Source organism: Xenopus laevis, chromosome 8L, assembly GCF_017654675.1.
Source record: "Xenopus laevis strain J_2021 chromosome 8L, Xenopus_laevis_v10.1, whole genome shotgun sequence".
Lineage (NCBI taxonomy): Eukaryota > Metazoa > Chordata > Amphibia > Anura > Pipidae > Xenopus > Xenopus laevis.
Genome location: NC_054385.1, coordinates 9,818,331 through 9,837,333, shown reverse-complemented (window position 1 = coordinate 9,837,333; position 19,003 = coordinate 9,818,331). Strand labels below are relative to the sequence as shown.

Genomic DNA, 19,003 nt, shown 5'->3' with positions numbered 1-19,003 from the left:
AGCCCGTCTCCTCTCCAGCTGCATCCCGTGAGAACTCCACAGGCGCATACACTCCAAACTCTACACAGGGCACGATATAGCAAACCCAACAAGTACTCAAGGGATAGCAGGGCCATGGCCATAATTATTATAGAACACAAAGAATACATAGGCATTTATGCTCCCCAGCATATGATTACCGCAGCAGTTCCATTTCTCGCAGCCCAACTAGGCAGCACCATTATCACAGGAGCAGACAAACTCACAGCAGGGTACATGGTAGGTTCTGCAACAGGGACAAGTCTGCTAGGCCTGATAGCAGATCTCAAAGTAGGCTGATACAGATTAGGAAACACAGGAGCCATAGGGCCCCATAATCTTATCTCTAGGGAGAACCAGACTGGCAGCTGGACAACGCAAGGCAACGTGGAATCAACTCAGCAGCAAAGACGAGAGCAAGTTCAACAGCATACATCTGTGAGGGTGCCACGGAAAGAAAAAGTGGATACGAAAGAATTTAATTTAAGTTAAAGCAACAGGAGAACACAAAGGGATCATCAAAAGGAAGGCTTCAATTCATCTAAACCAACGGACACCGGCTTCTGATGTAGCAAGAGATGACAGTAGGCAAGTGCAGAAATGGACATCTGAATTTGCAATGGAGAAGGGTGAGTACTGTAAATAGAACATTTTGGGCTCATTGGGAAGACATCTGGAAGCAGAGGTTTTTAGTGGTATTTTGGATAAAGCATTGAATTTATGCAGGATAGAGCTGTTATTGGGGCATGGTACAGTGGATTTTTTTACATAAACATTTTTAGGGTTACTGTTCCTTTAAGAGTACAGTACAGACAGACCTTCTTACAGGGTTTGGTCACAACAAGCTGGGCTTCAGCCGCTGTCATTGCTGCCCCCTTTCCCCGATTCTTTTTCATTGGCAGAAACATCAGAGGCTGGTGACATCAGAGGGCAGGTTAGTGATGTGGTGATGGGCAATTGGCTAATTGCCGCGCCATTCATTTACAGTTCTAAAATCAATCATGTGGAGCGCTCACCTCCCTAGTTCACACTTTTGTAGTGCCAGGTGCTGTACTGTGAGACCCACCCCTGTCACTGGGTCAAATTGATATCCAGAAGAAAGCCAGCAGCACACTGAGTCTGGTTGCAGTTGTGTTCAAAAGGAAATTTTATTTAGCCCATATGCAAAAGGCAACGTTTCGAGCCTACCAGGCCCTTTATCAAGCCTGATAAAGGGCCTGGTAGGCTCGAAACGTTGCCTTTTGCATATGGGCTAAATAAAATTTCCTTTTGAACACAACTGCAACCAGACTCAGTGTGCTGCTGGCTTTCTTCTGGATATTCATTTACAGTTCTGTCCAGATGGCAGATTTCACCTGCACACCCCTTCAGAGACATTAGGGTGAATGGCAGACAGGTGGCAACTCAACCCTGCACACAAGCAACAGTTTTTGAGCAAAAAAACACAAGTTAAAATCTGTAGAATTTTTTTTTAAAAGCCTAATGTACATGAATGGGGAAGCTGTAAAGTGTAGGCAGCGTTTTTTCTGGTTTGAACTCCCAGCCCAGGTTGGCAGACACTGAGCCAAAAAGCATGATGCTTTACTTACTAGCATTACTAACTACAAGAGTTGTAACCTTGCTTTCTGCTCAGCTTAACATAGTAACCTAATAACATATTAAGTTAGGTTGAAAAAAGACACACGTCCATCAAGTTCAACCTTTAAACTTTTTTTAACCTGCCTAACTGCCAGTTGATCCAGAGGAAGGCAAAAAACCCAATCTGAAGCCTCTCCAATATGCCTCAGAGGGGGACTCCAAAATGGCAAGGGGACCAGTCCCTGGATCAACTTGTACTATGAGCTATCTTCCATAACCCTGTATTCCCTCACTTGATAAACACCATCCAACCCCTTCTTAAAGCTATCTGCAGATATCTGCACTAGAAAACACTAAATTCTGATTTAATAACTGGAAATTAAAGTTACCTGGAACAACTTGTTGCTGGCCCGGGACCTCTTTAGTGCAGGTGGGTGAAAAATATTTGCATATGTGATTGCCACGTTACTTCCTATAGCCGCCCCCACGTTGCATGTAAAAAGTGTCTCCAAATTAAAAATAATTGTCATACAATACAATTTTCAGTAGGTCAAGAAGGAAAGTTTGTTCATCAGAATTATTCCTCCAATGTCTAAAGGAAATGTCCGAAGGAAAGCCGAAGTCAAGATCATCAGTCCAATAATAGTAGAACAAGCACACCCAGGAACGTATAATACAGAACCTATTCACGGGCAGTGATTCTACTCTTTTGCCGTCTTTTAAGGTTTAAATTTGGTGCCATTGCATGTTGACACCGGCGTTGCGTTCCGGCATGATGATGTCACCACACCGTGAAGTGTCATCTTCAGTCTCTGGGCGCCGCCATCTTGCGAGCTGCGAGAGAAGAGGAGTGCCATCGGGTGCTCCTTATTTATGAGTATGAGTTCTCTATCCCCTCTAGATAAATTTAAATTTGTACCAGTTTTCTACACGTTACCAAAGATACACAAGAATCTACAGCATCCCATGGATAGACCCATAGTGGCAGGCACTGAATCAGTCTTTTTCCCTAAAGCCACTTTTCTGGATCGGTTACAGGGATGGGATCCATTATCCGGAAAGCTCCGAATTATGTAAAGGCCGTCTCCCATTGACTCCATTTTATCCAAATAATCCAAATGTTTAAAAATGATTTCCTTTTTCTCTGTAATAATTAAACAGTACCTTATACTTGATCCCAACTAAGATATAATTAATTCTTATTGGAAGCAAAACCAGCCTATTGGGTTTATTTAATGTAAGTATCAAGATCCAAATTACGGAAAGATGTTATCCGGAAAGCCCCAGGTCCCGAGCATTCTGGATAACGGGTCCCATACCTGTACTACAAAACTTTGTTGTCACTACTTGGGCTTACCTAAAACATACCACACAGTTACTATATCTATGGGATGATAACCAATTACCAGAGGGGGAGATATACTTGGCCAACCTAGACTGTGGGAGTCTGTGCACTCATCTCCCATGAGATGGGACTCCAAGCTACAAGTGACATCCTTAAGACATCGGAGGAATAATTCTGATGAACAAACTTTCCTTCTTGACCTACTGAAAATTGTATTGTATGGCAATTATTTTTTACTTGGTGATGGTTTTTACATGCAACGCCGAGGGGCGGCTATAGAAAGTAATGTGGCACCCACATATTTAAAGGGCCAGTTTTGAGGATAACTATGTTTATCCCCTCTCTTTCAAACACAGTGTATTGCTTATAGACGCTACATCGGTTTGTGTTTCTAATAGGGATCCACCAATTGGATTTGGCCAAACCCCCCGTATACTTCGCGAAAGATTCGGCCGAATATCGAACCAAATCCGAATTTGCATATGCAAATTAGGGGTGGGAAGGGTAAAACATTTTTTGCTTCCTTGTTTTGTGACAAAAAGTCACGCAATTTCCTTCCCCGCCCCTAATTTGAATATGCAAATTTGGATTTGGTTCAGCCAGGCAGAAGGATTCGGCCAAATCCGAATCCTGCTGAAAAAAGGTCGAATCCTGCCTGAATCCCGAACCGAATCCTGGATTCGGTGCATCCCTAATACTTTCTAATATGGAAAGGCCCTAGCGACACACTATTACAGTTCCAGTAATGGCTCTTTTTCCCCAAACCTCTTCAGCAAGCAATGCCCCCTGTTGGTTGGAGGGGTCGGCACCTCTCCTAAATTCCAATACCAGAAAAGTAAATAAACTACAGTGTTTGTTAGTCACTTATTTATTGTGGGGACTCTGTAGTTCCCACAATAAATTTCAGCTTGGTGTATGATCAGGACTGTATATCTTTCCTTGATGTGAACATACACAAAATTGGAACTAAGCTAAGCACTGATTGGTATAAAAAAAAAACTGATCGGAATACTCTTTTACATTTCACAAGTTTTCACCCACCTGCACTAAAGAGGTCCCTGCCCAAAACACAATTAACAAGAATCGTCTCTTTTAGTAACATCTCTCCTGAGCAGGCCACTGAAATGTTGACAAGGTTTTGGGACAGGGGATACCTCAGAGACATCCTGACAGAGAGTAATAATTATGTCAGTGCTGTAAAAATACATGGTAATAATTATAATGTCTACAGTTCCCCAAGGAGTCAAGCCTAAGCAAAGGAAAATTAAAATAAACATATTGTCTTTCTAAGCCAATACACCACGGCAAGTTGACAAATCAGCAAGATTTTGCAAAAATATTGGCATATTTTACAAACAAGTGCACCCCAAATTACTAAATTCACACAACCTAATTCACCTAATGGCCTGTAAAAGAGGGCAAAACGTAAAAAATCTTTTGGTTAAAGGAGAAGGAAAGACATTTTTGCCAAAAGTTAGGCACCCCAAATGATTGTACTTATCTGAAACCCCGGGCTGGTGCTCCTATCAGGAGAAAACTGCACCGGCCTGGGTTTATTCCAATTGTAATCTAAAATCCAAGTAACAAAAACAAAATTATGGGGCGTGGCCTGCATCTGAGTATGGTGGACGTGTGAGTGTGCGGCTCCTGATCCAACCGATCCAAAACAGTGCTAATCCCTCATTTTGGCTATGGGTAAACACGGCAAACTTAAAGATTCTACCTCAGAGACATCTAAGACCCCAAGAACGACTGAGGCGCAACGTTCGCTGAAGCAATTCTTTACTTCTGCAGATTTGGAAGCTGCGTCGCATAAATCCAAGATGGCGCTGAGACGCCCGCGCAGTCCACTAGAAGACTCCGACAGCGAGTCCGTGAGTACTGATACTGCCACGCTCTCTTACCTTAAATCGCTCCCGACTAAAAGGGATTTTGAACACTTGGTCTCACAAATTAAAAAGACTGTACGCGAGGAAGTGGCAGATCTTAAGCTTGAAATGGCTACATTACATTCGCGTGTCGCAGATGCTGAAACGCGCCAAGACACTGTGGAAACTGCTACTAACTCCCTGATTCAGTCACAGTCTACTCAAAACAAACTGCTCTACTCCCTGCAGAAGCGGATAGACGATTTAGACAATCGGGGTCGTCGTTGTAATCTACGCATTAGAGGCCTCCCGGAACAAGTTGATGGAGTAAGCCTCCAGGCTACTGCAATGAAAATTTTCAATCTTATCCTTGAGAAACCAGATACGCATATGGTAGAGTTTGAGAGGATACATAGAGCTTTGCGGCCTAAAGGATTGCCGACGGATCGGCCTAGAGATGTAATTTGTTGCCTGACTCGTTTTCCTGTGAAGGAGGAAATTTTGCAAAAGGCGAGGAAAATGCAAACCATTCCCTTCCAGGAAGCGCAATTGTTAATTCTCCAGGATTTATCCTGGTCTACTCTACAGCACCGACGACTACTGCGACCCCTTATAACTGCACTTAAGGACAATAACATCCTATTCCGATGGGGTTATCCGTTCAGTCTACATGTAACCCACAATGGCCAATCCTTTGCTCTCACTGGGCCGGATGATTTGGCTCCTTTTCTTGCAGGCCTGGGGCTCTCTGATGTTACTTTGCCGGAATGGATAAAGTTTTGCTATCTGCCGAAACTGCCGTTATTGCCTGCTCGAGAACCATGGACCGAGGCGACTACACCCAAGGAACAACGTAAGAAGTCCAAAGTCACCCCGGCCAAAGATTTACCACCAGAGGGATGAGTATATTCAACATGTACTATACTGCCTACCAGCTCTTTGACTTATTTGTTATTGGCAACGTATTGTCAACTTTGACGAAGAATTCAGTTGGATCTGTTTTTCTTGTTTTTTTTGTTTTTTTTTTAATTATAATTTTTTACTCTTTTCTCCGTCACCTTCCTACTCTGCATTTCGATTGGATTTTGCTGGACGGTATGGTACTGTTCTTTTTCATATATGGTTCTACACTGTTTTTGGATCGGGTATATGGGGAGCAGCCCTTTCGGCATACTGAGCTCTCCACCCCCCCAGGGGATTGGGTGACTATTGGGGAAGACACTGGCTGTTAACCCTTCTAGTCCCTATTACATCTCACCTTTTTGGTGATTTTTTCTAGGCCCCATTTTGCGATGTCTATCGCACAGTTTAATGTGTATTTTGATTTTTCTGTGGCATGTTTCGCATTGTTTGGTTTTTTTTGTCGTTTTTTCTTTTTTCTTTACTATTACTATTATTTGTTTTTGGCAAGGCTATATAAGTCACTATGCATTTACAGTCTGCTTCAATGGGTGATATTACTGTAACTTCTTTAAACGTTAATGGCTTCAATATTCCTGAGAAAAGGCGTAAAATCCTACATGCAATGTACAAAGGCAAAACTGATATTGTTCTCTTACAGGAGACACATTTTAAGGGGGCTGACTGTGCTCCTATTAAATATGGCGGCTATTCCAGGTGGTTTTATAGTAATAATGCCTCTCAAAAAAGCAAAGGTGTAGCTATTGGTTTGCACAAAAATTTAGATTTCCAATTGATGGATGTGTTGAGGGATGTTGAAGGCAGATATATTTTTGTGAAAGGATCTATTCACCATACCCTATGTACTATTGGGAGTGTATATGCTCCTAATAAATCGCAACCTTCATTTGTTAGGAAGATGCTGTCCGCTTTGGACTCTTTTGGTGCAGGATGTTTGATTCTTGGAGGGGATTTCAACCTTACTTTGCAACCTAGGTTGGACTCGTCCAAGGGAACATCTTCACTCCCGTATTCCGCCATCAATTTGACACATAAGGCTCTTCGACGAACCCAACTGATTGATACTTGGAGATATCTGTATCCCAAGGATCGTAATTTTACCTTCTACTCTCATGCTAAGGCTGTATATACTAGAATTGACTATATTTTTCTTTCCCAATACCACCTGGAATGGCTGTCGTCAGCTTCGATACAAGATATTTTGTGGTCAGACCATGGGGCTACTTCAATAACTCTGAGATTTCCACATAAACAGATTTCTGAATGGAGATGGAAACTTAATGAATCTCTGCTTAATGATCCGGATTGTATGTCTGAGTTGACTGAAGCCTCTGTGGCTTATAGTGCAGCTCTTCAATCTGACACGACTTCTTCTCCCATGTCGAAATGGCAGGCCTTTAAATGTCTAGCTAGAGGTATCTTTATTAAACACGGTTCCAGACTAAAGAAACTGAGGTCTCAACAACTTGCCCAATTGTTTGACCAAATACACTCACTTGAGGAGTTGCATAAGCAATCTCTTGATGAGGAACGTTTGAAGACTTTAACCGAATGTAAACTTAAACTACATTCTTTGCTGAATCATAAGATTCAGGGTACTTTAAGTAAAGTTAAACAAAAATATTATGAATATGGAAATAAGGTTGGGAAGATGCTGGCTCAAGCTTTGAAGCAGAAACACACCATTTCCCATATTCATAAAATTAAGGATGATAAAGGCCTTGTCCATCTTTTACCTAAACAGATAGCGGCAGCGTTTCGTGCTTATTATCAGAAATTGTATAATATTAATCCATCTATCTCTTCTCAGGCTAGAGATCATCTTCGGATAAATATTCGTAAATATTTATCTGATAATAAACTCCCCTCGATTCCGTCTGTGCACTTAGAGGCATTGGAATTCCCTATTTCTAGATTGGAAATTTTGGATGTTATTAAACAACTCCCCTCTCATAAAGCCCCAGGTCCTGATGGATTCCCGGCTGGGTTTTACAAACAATGTCTTACCCAAGTAACGCCTCTCCTGGAAGCGCTATTTAACGGCTTAGATATTAATGCTCCTCCTAACCAAGAATTTTTACTGGCGCATATTGCTGTTCTTCCCAAACCAGGTAAAGATGATACTAATTGTAGTAGCTATCGTCCCATCTCTCTCCTCAATCAAGATTTGAAATTGTTCACCAAAATTCTGGCCCAGCGTTTACGACCAATTCTCCCTATGATTGTCCATCGAGATCAGGTAGGCTTTGTTTTCAATCGAGAAGCCAAGGAAAACACTTATAAAGTTCTCAATTGGATTGAATGGCTTCGAGTGCAAGGCAGGCCTTCTCTGCTTCTCTCGACAGATGCAGAGAAGGCCTTTGATAGAGTTAGTTGGGACTTTCTAGACTTGGCATTAGACAGTTTGGAGTTCGGGCCTAAGTTCAAGGGTAAAATTATGGCTTCCTATACTGCTCCGTCTGCACAGGTTCGAGTCAATGGGATTCTTTCTCCCCCATTTGAGATAAGGAATGGGACGAGACAGGGTTGCCCTCTCTCCCCACTTATTTATGTGATAACAATGGAGTTTTTATTAACCGCTGTCAGACGCAATCCGGATATTTTAGGGGTAACGATTGGATGCGATACCTATAAAGTTGCGGCATTTGCGGATGACCTCTTATTCGCTATTTCACAACCTCTGATTACCCTACCTAATCTTCTGCGAGAACTGAAGGAATTTGGGTCACTGTCCAATTATAAAATCAATATGGATAAGTCAGAGGCTCTAATTTTAAATATGCAGTTACCACTGCAACAACAATTGACATCTAACTTTCCCTTTAAATTTCCACCTGTGTGTATAAAGTATTTGGGCATCCGGATTTCGCCTGACAGCCAACAACTTTATAATTTAAATTATAAGCCCCTATTAGAAGAGACTCGGAAAACTCTACAACTTTGGGGAACTAAACATTTTACGTGGCTAGGTAGAATTAACACTGTAAAAATGACGGTTCTGCCTAAGTTTCTTTATCTTTTCCAGACTCTCCCTATCCATCTTCCTCCTAATTTTTTTAAAGAGTTTAACAATATGATCAGAGATTACATTAATAGGGGGAAGAGGGGTAGAGTGAAGACTCTAACTCTTCATAAAACAAGACAGAATGGAGGGCTTGGTTATCCTGATCTGGAGGCGTACTATCAGGCCAGTATTTTATCGAGAATTCGAACATTTACGGACCCAAATTCTGTTGTACACTGGAGGCAATTGGAGGATTCTTGGGTAGATCATACCCTTCACTCCCTACCATGGGCAAAAGATATTAGCCACTCTCTTAAGGGGATACGTCCTCATGTATTAATAACTCCTACCCTCTTAACTTGGAAAACAGCTTATCCGCCAACTTCAGCTAACGGTATTTCCCTCACCACTTTTGCCTTTGTATAACAATCCGGAGTTCCCACCTAGTCTTCAAGACAATGGTTTTAAACAGGCCTTTGGCATTTTGAAGCCTAGTTTAAGGCATTTATTGTTAACTCAGCCGGGTGTAACGTCCCAAGTAGTACAGAACCAGGAGTTGTGGTCCCTACAGGATTTCTGGAGATTCCGGCAGCTTTCTCATTGGTTGGTAGACTTAAAACTATGTGGAGTAGTGGCCAGGGACCTGACTACCTTTGAATCCCTTTGTGCTAGAGAGGGGAACATTCTGCATCAGGTTTCTATATTTTATAAATTACTAAATAGTTTGAAATGCAAAGACCACCCATCTTATGCACGTCAATGGGAGGTGGAATTGGAAACGACTTTTACTGATGGTGAATGGGCCTCTATTTACCGAACTAATTCCCGCTGCTCTATTAGTAATAAGTATCAGGAATACTCCTTTAAATTACTTTCCCGGTGGTATAGAACTCCGGTGAGGCTGAAACAGATGGGTTTGTGTTCAGATGATTTATGTTGGCGGTGCAGTCGGGAACCAGGAACTCTGTCCCATATCTGGCTGAGTTGTCCTGTATTGAATTCATACTGGAAAAATGTTCTGTCTGACTGTAAGACCATAACTGGGATCCAACTGCCTAAATCTCCATCAACCCTATTATTATTTCATGATATTAAGTCTTTCGGCCCTTCTCGGTCAAAATTAGTGATGCAGCTTTTGTTGGCAGCTAAATCCCTAATTCCGTTACATTGGAGGAGTCTCCTGCCTCCTACTAGAGAGGAGTGGTATAAAGTGGTGAGTGAAATCTATCGTATGGAAGAATTGACGGCCTATGTCAATAATACCCAAGGGAAATTTGCGGACACTTGGTTTTTATGGATGCAATTTATAGCAAATGCAGGGGAAGCAACTGCGCCTTGATACCCTGAAGCTTGATAGCGATGCTGTGTTTAGTGGATTATTTTATTTATAGACGTATTGCCTTGCCTTACTTATTTCTTTGGTTCCTTCTTCTTTTTTTTTTTTTATTATTCCTTTTTTTTTTTTTTTTGTGTACAATTTCTCATTTGTGTATTCTGTTTCTATATTTTGTAATGTGTATCATTGGCAACCTTTGCATATATTGTTTCTTTGTTTATTATTTCAATGTGATTCATGTAGCAAAAGCTTCTATATTTGTTTTGAATATTTTATTTTAATAAACACGTTTTGAATATGAAAAAAAACAAAATTATATATATATATATATATATATCAACTATATATATCAACACACACAACAAGCTGGGTTTCAGGCTGCACGCACACGGATTCCTATCTCCCACACAATGCAGGAGCCGCTATCTCACAGTCCCAAAGTAGAAAGCAGCTCCCAAAACGTACAGCTCAGGTACCCGATCCACAGTCCCAGAAACCAATGTGTGTGTGTGTTACTGACAAAATTTCCCATGGCCACCTGCAGACTTCTCACCCATATTCTTGTCTATAGTCAGGGGAGATCCTGCCCAATTTGCCGCCCGAGGCGTCCTTTGTTTTTGCCGCCCCCCGCCTCCCCCACGGCACTCACCTTCAGCGCCGGACGGGGGTCCACGTCGCTAGTGCAAAGAGTGCAATTGCTCTCTCTGCACTAGAAGAACCGAGTTTCCAGGTTGCGGCATTTTTGTCGCCCCTGGCAACCAAGGGGGTGCGAATAAGTAACCGGAACCGCACACACAAAATCTTTTAGCAATCGGGAACATCCCCTTTTATTGTGCCACCAACAAGATCAATGTTTCGGGGGGTTAACCCTCCCTTCATCAGAAGGAGAGTGCCTCAACTCGCCTCATTGGAGGAGCACCCCTGTCTATAGTGCACCCCTGTGTGTCTTCCTTCACATACCTTTGAAGTATGCATCTCCTTGGTTTCTATGGGAGGAGCTGTCTTTCACCTGTGTGTCACCGCTGTTTCTGTCATATTTAGTGTCTCTCGCTATAGCATCCCAGTAGAACTCTCATCTCTGCAGGAAGTGGGCAAGGTTCCCAAGTGGAGTTGCATTTGGTCCAAATGGCACTACTGATCTACCCCATGGTACATTCGGAGCCCATCTTTAGAAGTATCGCTGCTTCCTTTCTCTTTCTGTACTTGCTGCCCTCCTACTTGCCCTGGTCAGAAGGCTGTAATGCGTTGCGGACAATAGACGAAACAGGTGAGGGGGCACTAGTTGGGATAGTTTAGTAGACTAGGTAGAAAAATGGGTTGAGAGACAACCTACGTAGCGATAGTGATGCCAGCTTAGAGTAAGTTTGGGTAATGGCAATAATGGCTGTAAACAAGTATGGGAAGTGGACCAGCAGGTGGTATGGCAAATGTAAACCAGCAGTAACAGTTAAGTGCCACCTATCTCAGTAGCATTGTACAAGTCCCACAGCACCCTCACCCCTACAGTCCTCTCCTATTTTTCCCCTCTAAGCTACTCTTTACTCTCACCGAGTTGAGTCAGTGTCAACTCAATCAGAATTCCCCTCCTCTCTCCCTTCTTTGTATAGGAACAGCACCTTTTCCCTCTTAATCATCTTGAGTATCTTTCCAGTTTATACTACCCTTTACTCTCACAGAGACTTCCCCTAGTCTGCTCATTCAGAATTCCCTTTCTCCTTCCCTTCTTTGCATAGGTAGCAGCAACTTTTCCGTTTTACTCATCCCGAGAATCGGTCCACAGAGCCTTCACCATACAGTACTGTCTTTTTAACCTGTGTCAGCTCAATCCGAATTCCCTTCCTTTCTCCCTTCTTCAAATAGGTGGCAGCACTTTTTCACAGACTGCTAGGCAATGGTATGACAGGTTCTCTGTTTGTCATGCTTATAATCTATAATCATAATCTATGGGTCTACAATGCTCTGATTGCTGCTGGAAGAGAAAGTTCTTTGTACAATTTTTTTAGTATTAGTTTTTTAGCAGGCTATGCAATGTTTTGGGGGGGGACCCCCTTCCTCGGGTACCTGTCTTTGTTACATTTTATTATTCATGTTAAAACTTACTCCTGGAGGATGAATTTATGGAGTGAAAGATGGGGCTTCACAGATATGCTATAAATTTGTCCAGTATGATTATTATGGCTGTCTTTTTAATAACTTTTTTGCTTTTGTTCTTTATTGTAGTTTGATTGATTGTTAATTTGTTCAAAGAAGTAAAACATAGATTAAAAAAATCCCAGACTGGATACTGAGGGGGTTTTACGTGCAAGCTTTCCTTAACATAGGGCTTTGGGGTGAATTAATTGAACTGTTTTTTCATCAGGCACAAATAGGATCTGTTTTTGTTGCCCTTTTCAGTCCTACAGGCCCTACAGGCTGATCTGAGGGAAAAGTTATTTGGGCAGCACTTGGCTCAGGAGGTGATATATCGAGCTGTGTCTGGTTTAATGAGCAACAAGGATCCTAAGAAGCCACTGGTCCTGTCTCTGCACGGATGGACGGGAACCGGCAAGAGCTTTCTCAGCAAAATCATTGCAGATAATATATACAAGCTTGATGCAAAGAGTAAATGTGTCCATCTCTTTAGTGCTACTGATTTCCTTCATGAGCACCTGGTTCCACAGTACAATGTAATCTTAAAAATTCAGTTCTAACACTATGTTTATGTGCAGGTGGCATCTGCATTTATTTTTAGTAGTATCTTTTCAGATGTGCAAAATACTGAACTAACTGAACTGTACTAAACCATTATATATTTGAGCAGATTTGCCCCTTTAGCTTATAACAAGGTTACAGATATATAGGAAGATTGGGGTAACAATCACCCTGCTATAGTTCCAGGGGTACCCAGGGTACAAATAAGTACTCACCCCAAATCTCCCCCTAAATGACCTTCAGGCCCCCTTAGCTCATAACAAGGTTACAGATATATAGAAACATTGGGGTAACAATCACCCTGCTATAGTTCCAGGGGTACCCAGGGCACAAATAAGTACTCACCCCAAATCTCCCCCTAAATGAACTTCAGGCCCCCTTAGCTCATAACAAGGTTACAGATATATAGGAAGATTGGGGTAACAATCACCCTGCTATAGTTCCAGGGGTACCCAGGGCACAAATAAGTACTCACCCCAAATCTCCCCCTAAATGACCTTCAGGCCCCCTTAGCTCATAACAAGGTTACAGATATATAGAAACATTCAGTGTCGGACCGTTACACCAGGGGCCCACCAAAAAAAAGGGGATACCAGGGATACCCAGGGCACAAATAAGCACTCACCCCAAATCTCCCCCTAACTGACCTTCAGACTGGGCCCCTTTAGCTCATAACAAGATTACAGATATATAGAAACATTGGGGTAACAGTCACCCTGCTATAGTACCAGGGCTACCCAGGGCACAAATAAACACTTACCCCAAATCTCCCCCTAACTGACCTTCAGACTGGGCCCCCTTAGCTCATAACAAGGTTACAGATATATAGAAACATTGGGGTAACAGTCACCCTGTTATAGTTCTAGTCAAACTACTATAGTGACCAAAGGCAGAGCTTTATCAAATACTCTTTTCAGCTCAATTGTGTTCGCTAAAAATGGCATCAATTCCAACAGCTGTCTTTAATGAAACTCAGGGATTCCACTCCATAGTGCCAAAGATAAGAAATATATCAACTAATGTATCAGTTTAGAACAGTTTCACAGAGCTGCTTCAGACATAAGAAAGTTGAAACTGGAACTTTGAACTTAAATATTAGAAAAATGGTCACAAACAGAACATAGAAAGTAATTGAAAAAACTCTTTATTTCTTGTGAACAATCTAAAACCAACTGAACTGAAAAAAATGTGTTGGAAGGTGAACAACTCCTTGAAGAGTTCAAATAAAATCATTATAAAACCCTATTGATAGTGATATTCCAATAAAAACATCAGGTGTTCCATTGGTGAAATTTGACCAGATCCCACTGCAAATTCATTTTAGAGCTCTTGTAAATTTTGGAACTTAAAAGATCTGTCAATTTATACTAATCTATACTACAGGAGCAACTGAGGTCGTGGATCCGTGGTAATGTCCATCAGTGTCCACCCTCCTTATTTATATTTGATCAGATGGACAAGATGCATCCGGAGCTTATAGATGTCCTCAAACCCTTCCTGGATACGAATGACTGGTTAAATATTAGGCATTCTATCTTTATTTTCCTCAGGTAAGAACTAAATCTCCACTTGTATATGAGTTAGTTTAAATGTTCGTTTCATTATGGTGCCTTATGGTAGTAGAGACTGAATAATACTGATGAGATGCCCTTGGTAAAGGGCGGATCAGTAGGTAACTCATTGCCTTACTTCTGAATGAACTTTTCTTTTTTTTTTTTAAGCAATGCCGGAGGGGAACTGATTACCCCCAAGGTGCTGGAGTTTTGGCAGGCAGGGAAGAACAGGGAGGATCTTCAGTTAAAGGACTTGGAGGATGCACTGTCTGTTGGGGAATTTTACAACCAAAGCAGTAAGTGAAGAAAACCCCACTGCCTTTCATAAAGGGTATTGCCATTGGAGGTGTGAAATGGGGGTGTTGTAGAGATGCTGCTGGAATCTTTTCATTATTAAATAAAATTCTCCAGCACATGCAGTGCTGTGGCTATAAGAAATTAAGAGATGGAGTAAATCACCATGTCTGGACAGGGATTCAAATTCGGAAAATGCCCTGGCATTTCAAGTACACAAAGGCTCAAACAGCCCCTCCCCCAGCAGCCCACTATATAGTGTCTGTCTATGGCATATTACATCAGCCTCAATGCCATTTGCCAGAACTCACAGATTGCCAGTCCGAACTTGTAAATCAATAGCACATTAAATGGCATTAGAGAACTTAACTAACTTTCAATTTGCTCCATGTTGTTATTGCACTGAATTGTACAGTGTTGGTCTGTGTGCACACATGGCACCGATTTTGGCACGGAAATGTGAAAGTGTGTATTGTCGTGCTGAAATCCACTTCGTATGTGTGCACACAGGCAGTCGCCATGCATGTCAGGGTAATATAATACACACTGCGGCACTTCCGTTTGTAAAGGTAAAAAAAAAGTGCTTTTATTTTGGTCACAGATTGGGTGGAGTTTCGGGCTCTTTCTTGCTCTTTCTCAAGCCTTGAAACCCCAGAAACGTTGCCTGATCTGTGACCAAAATAAAAGCACCCTAATCACCTTTACAAACATAAGTTCTGCAGCGTATGTTATATTATATGATTTATTACCCCTGGTAAGGATTCAAGTTGCTTGAGCACCCCTCCAAAAAGAATATTTTTAAGACTATGAAGATTTTCATTCATCCAGGTCAGGGATCCCCAACCTTTAGAACCCGTGAGCAACATTCAGAAGTAAAAGGAGTTGGGGAGCAACACTAGCATGAAAAATTTTCTTGGGGTGCCAAATAAATGCTGTGATTGGCCATTTAGTAGCCCCTATGTGGATTGTCAACCAACATTGAGGCTCTGTTTTGCAGTACACCTGGTTTTTATGCAACTAAAACTTGCCTCCAAGCCAGGAATTCAAAAATAAGCTCCTGCTTTGATGCCACTGGGAGCAACATCCAAGGGGTTGGAGAGAAACATGTTGCTCGCGAGCTACTGGTTGGGGATCACTGATCCAGGTCATGGCATATCTAATATAGGTAAATCTAAAACAACTGGACTTGCTGAGTAATCATTGAAGACGTTTCACTACTCATCCGAGCAGCTTCTTCAGTTCAACTGAAATTCTCGGCATATAAACTCTTCCACTAATCCAATGGCACATTGTAACTCTTCAAAGGGTGACATCTGAAATTAACAGAGGTGTTGATTCTGTGTAGTTACTGTGATAGGATTATTTAAAGTGTTTTATGAGAATTGCATGAATGGATGTGTGAAGTGTTCTGAAACCGCCAGGTTAGAACAGCATTGTATGTAACAGACAGGTGGTGTCGAAGGCCCCCGCCTCTGTTTAGGGACGGTTTCTCCACCTTGACATGAATCGCCTCTTTCTTGCCTCGTTCAAACCAGCGGTCTATTAAGATGGTTGATGCTCTCCATAATATTATAAGAACATGCATGTCAGTGCACATACATGACAGAGCTGATGTGCTTTTTCTCCTTCCTTGTTTATATGCACGGAGAGTACCAGCCTGATGTGGCACTAGCTTGACCCTAGAGCAGGGGCCCTAATCTTTTTGTTTTTTTAACTGTGAGCCACATTCAAATGTAATAAAATGTTGGAGAGCCCCACAAGCATGAGATCATGCCTGGTGTTCCAAAATAATAGCTGTGAAAAGATGCAAAAATGAGAACCTACTTTGAAGCCACAGGGAACAACATTAAAAGGAAGGTGAGCAACATATGTTACTTACGTGACACTGGTTGGGGCTCCCTGCTCTAAGGAAGCAGCCCTTGTGGCTGCTGAGAGGCTCAGGAGCTATAGGAAGACACTGATAAGAAGTTTTATGTCTAATAACCACAAGTTAATAGGGGTCATTTACATACCCCCAGGCAGAAGTGCAACAGCATCTGCCACAATTCAAACAGTTGCTGCAAAGATCCCAGAGCCCACTTTTGGGGAAGCTGGGAGCTTTGTAGCAACTGATATGGATCCATAATCTAATCTGACATAGACCAGTGAAAACCTATTGGCTTCAAGTTGTTGTGCTGCTAATTTTGGTTTTTGGATATTATGAATAAGAATAAAAGTGTAAATCATAATTGTTTGTCCCAAAGGTATATTTTGGCACAGCAGCCTCATCAACTTCATCGATTTCTTCGTTCCCTTTCTGCCGCTGCAGTTCAGGCATATAAAGAAGTGCGTCATCACAGAAATTCAGCGCCGAGGCAAGCCAATAGATACGGAACTGGCAGGGAAAGTGGCTAAGGATATGACTTACTTCCCAGACGATAAGAGTGTGTTGTCTGTTAAAGGGTGTCATACGGTACCTGCCAAATTAGACTTTTATCTCTGACTTCTATCAGAGGATAATGCCATAGGTCTGCCTTAAAGTGATACTGACATGTTCCTATAATAGGAACGTGTCAGTATGAAGAAAATGCTGCACACAAAATATTTCCCCTCAAAGCCCCCCGCAAATCAGCCCCCAGCCCCGCAAAACCACACACACTCGGCAGTGAAGCAACCCGGAAGATCAGTCAGTGCAGGGAGGGATTCGGCTGAGAAAGGTGCGCAGGGCTGGGGAGCCTTGTGGGGGGGCCTTTGCAGGAAATATTTTGTGTGCAGCATTTTCTTCATACTGACACGTTCCTATGATTTTTATAGGAACGTGTGCAGAGGAACACTTGTATTTGCTTAAAAGTCAACCCCATGGTGCACCTAACCCAAGTAGGCCTATGATAGTTAAAAAAAAATATATATTTTAAAGATATCAAGGAAAATATAATACAAGCTTTTCAGCAAGCAGGTGCTGGGAGCAGGGGATTCCGGAGCAGCCTGCAGGTTACCAGGAGTCACAAAAAAAGCTGCTCATGGTAACTTTAAAAGCCAAAATGAAGTTTTTTTTAAATCAGAATTTCGGTTCTGCTAGCCCAGACAGCGCAATTGCACTCTCTGCACTAGTGAGGCAGTTTCCCCAGGCTCAGAACTGGAAAGCAAGAAGGGCAGCAAGGACCTCCGGAACACCTCTGGCTGGGAGACCTGAGTGACTTTGAATGCAGTAATGAGACTTCCTTTGTGCACCTATGCTCTCCCATGCAGTTGTACCTATAGTGCATTGCAGCTACTTTCCTCTAACTCAGAACAGTTCAGTTTATAAATAAAAACTGGGTACATAGGTTGTGCAAAATAAAAAATATTTCTAAATTATGTGTAAAGGTTGGAGTGAGCAGATGTCTTACAGAACAGAACACTACTTCCTGCTTTTCAGCTCTTTAACTCTGAGTTAGTCAGTGACTTGATGGGGCGCTACATGGGACATAACTGTTCAGTGAGTTTGCAATTGATCCTTAGTATGCAGCTCAGATTCAAAAGCAGTAGAAACCAAGACGCTGTTGAAGCCACAGAGGTGCAGCTACATAAATGTGTGTCCATGTTGTGTCTGTATGTTTATATATTGGGCTGTTGGCACACAGTTGTTTGGGATTGCTGCAGTCCTCTCTGGGAGAACCACTGAGATCAAAGGACCCAACTGCACAGAGGAAGGTGATTCTCATCATGAATGAGAAACTCTACACCTTGTGCTGTTAGTTGGCTATTGGTTGTGAACATAGAAGTCCGTGTAGCACAAGCAATGCCACATACAGTTAGGGTCTATCATAGGCAGCAGGTTTCCTATTCATAAGAACAGGGAGCAACTGCCAGTCGGTGTGGGCATTGTGTTTATTATGGTAAAGCAGCAATCACAAACACCTTTCTGTGATTAAGTCCAAAGGAAGAGGTTTATTTTAAAAAGAAATAGGGCTCATGATAAGTGATTGTAAATCGGGGGCATGGTTTTTTTTTTTTTTCAAATAAAAATACAATTTATTTTAATATTTTTCTGCTGTTTTACTTATTAGACACAAATTATTTTTCATTAGCGTTTCCTACTATAGCAAATAACACAGAACAAAAACGGTTGTCCTTTAACCTAGTCATACATCATTAGTGTTTTCAGTCTGTTCCTTTAGGAAAGAAAAACAAGTGCATTAAAGGGCATCAGGAGGCCAATTCACTGAGGATGAAGATGGAGGTGGCCCAATTTATGAAGTTTAGACCCTGCAGCCATCTTTACCCTTAGCTGGCCATAGATACAAAGATCTGATCGTAGAAATCGAGGATTTTCGGACCATGTGTGGAGAGTCCCGTCATTTTTCGTCTGGCGGAGATCTGTCGTTTGGTCAATTAGACAGTTTAAAAGATTTCTGTCGGTTGCCGATAATATCT

The 19,003-nt window shown here is 42.0% G+C and overlaps 1 protein-coding gene across 1 annotated transcript; it reads left to right on the top strand.

Annotated features, from left to right (window-relative positions):
* The first annotated feature begins 6,628 nt into the window (after positions 1 to 6,628).
* tor1b.2.L (torsin family 1, member B gene 2 L homeolog) lies at positions 6,629 to 17,147 on the top strand. Its single transcript, XM_041572936.1, has 6 exons — positions 6,629 to 6,821; positions 7,842 to 8,098; positions 12,440 to 12,736; positions 14,145 to 14,311; positions 14,483 to 14,610; positions 16,852 to 17,147. Exons 1-6 carry the CDS (start codon positions 6,629 to 6,631, stop codon positions 17,088 to 17,090), a joined length of 1,281 nt encoding a protein of 426 aa, XP_041428870.1. The 3' UTR covers positions 17,091 to 17,147.
* Positions 17,148 to 19,003: the final 1,856 nt, after the last annotated feature.

Coding starts and splice junctions, on each gene's coding strand:
- tor1b.2.L (XM_041572936.1), top strand. CDS start 6,629: ATGCTGTCCGCTTTGGACTCTTTTGGTGCAGGATGTTTGATTCTTGGA. Junction 14,312..14,482: donor TCTATCTTTATTTTCCTCAG/GTAAGAACTAAA, acceptor TTTTTTTTTAAG/CAATGCCGGAGGGGAACTGA. Junction 14,611..16,851: donor GGAATTTTACAACCAAAGCA/GTAAGTGAAGAA, acceptor TTTGTCCCAAAG/GTATATTTTGGCACAGCAGC.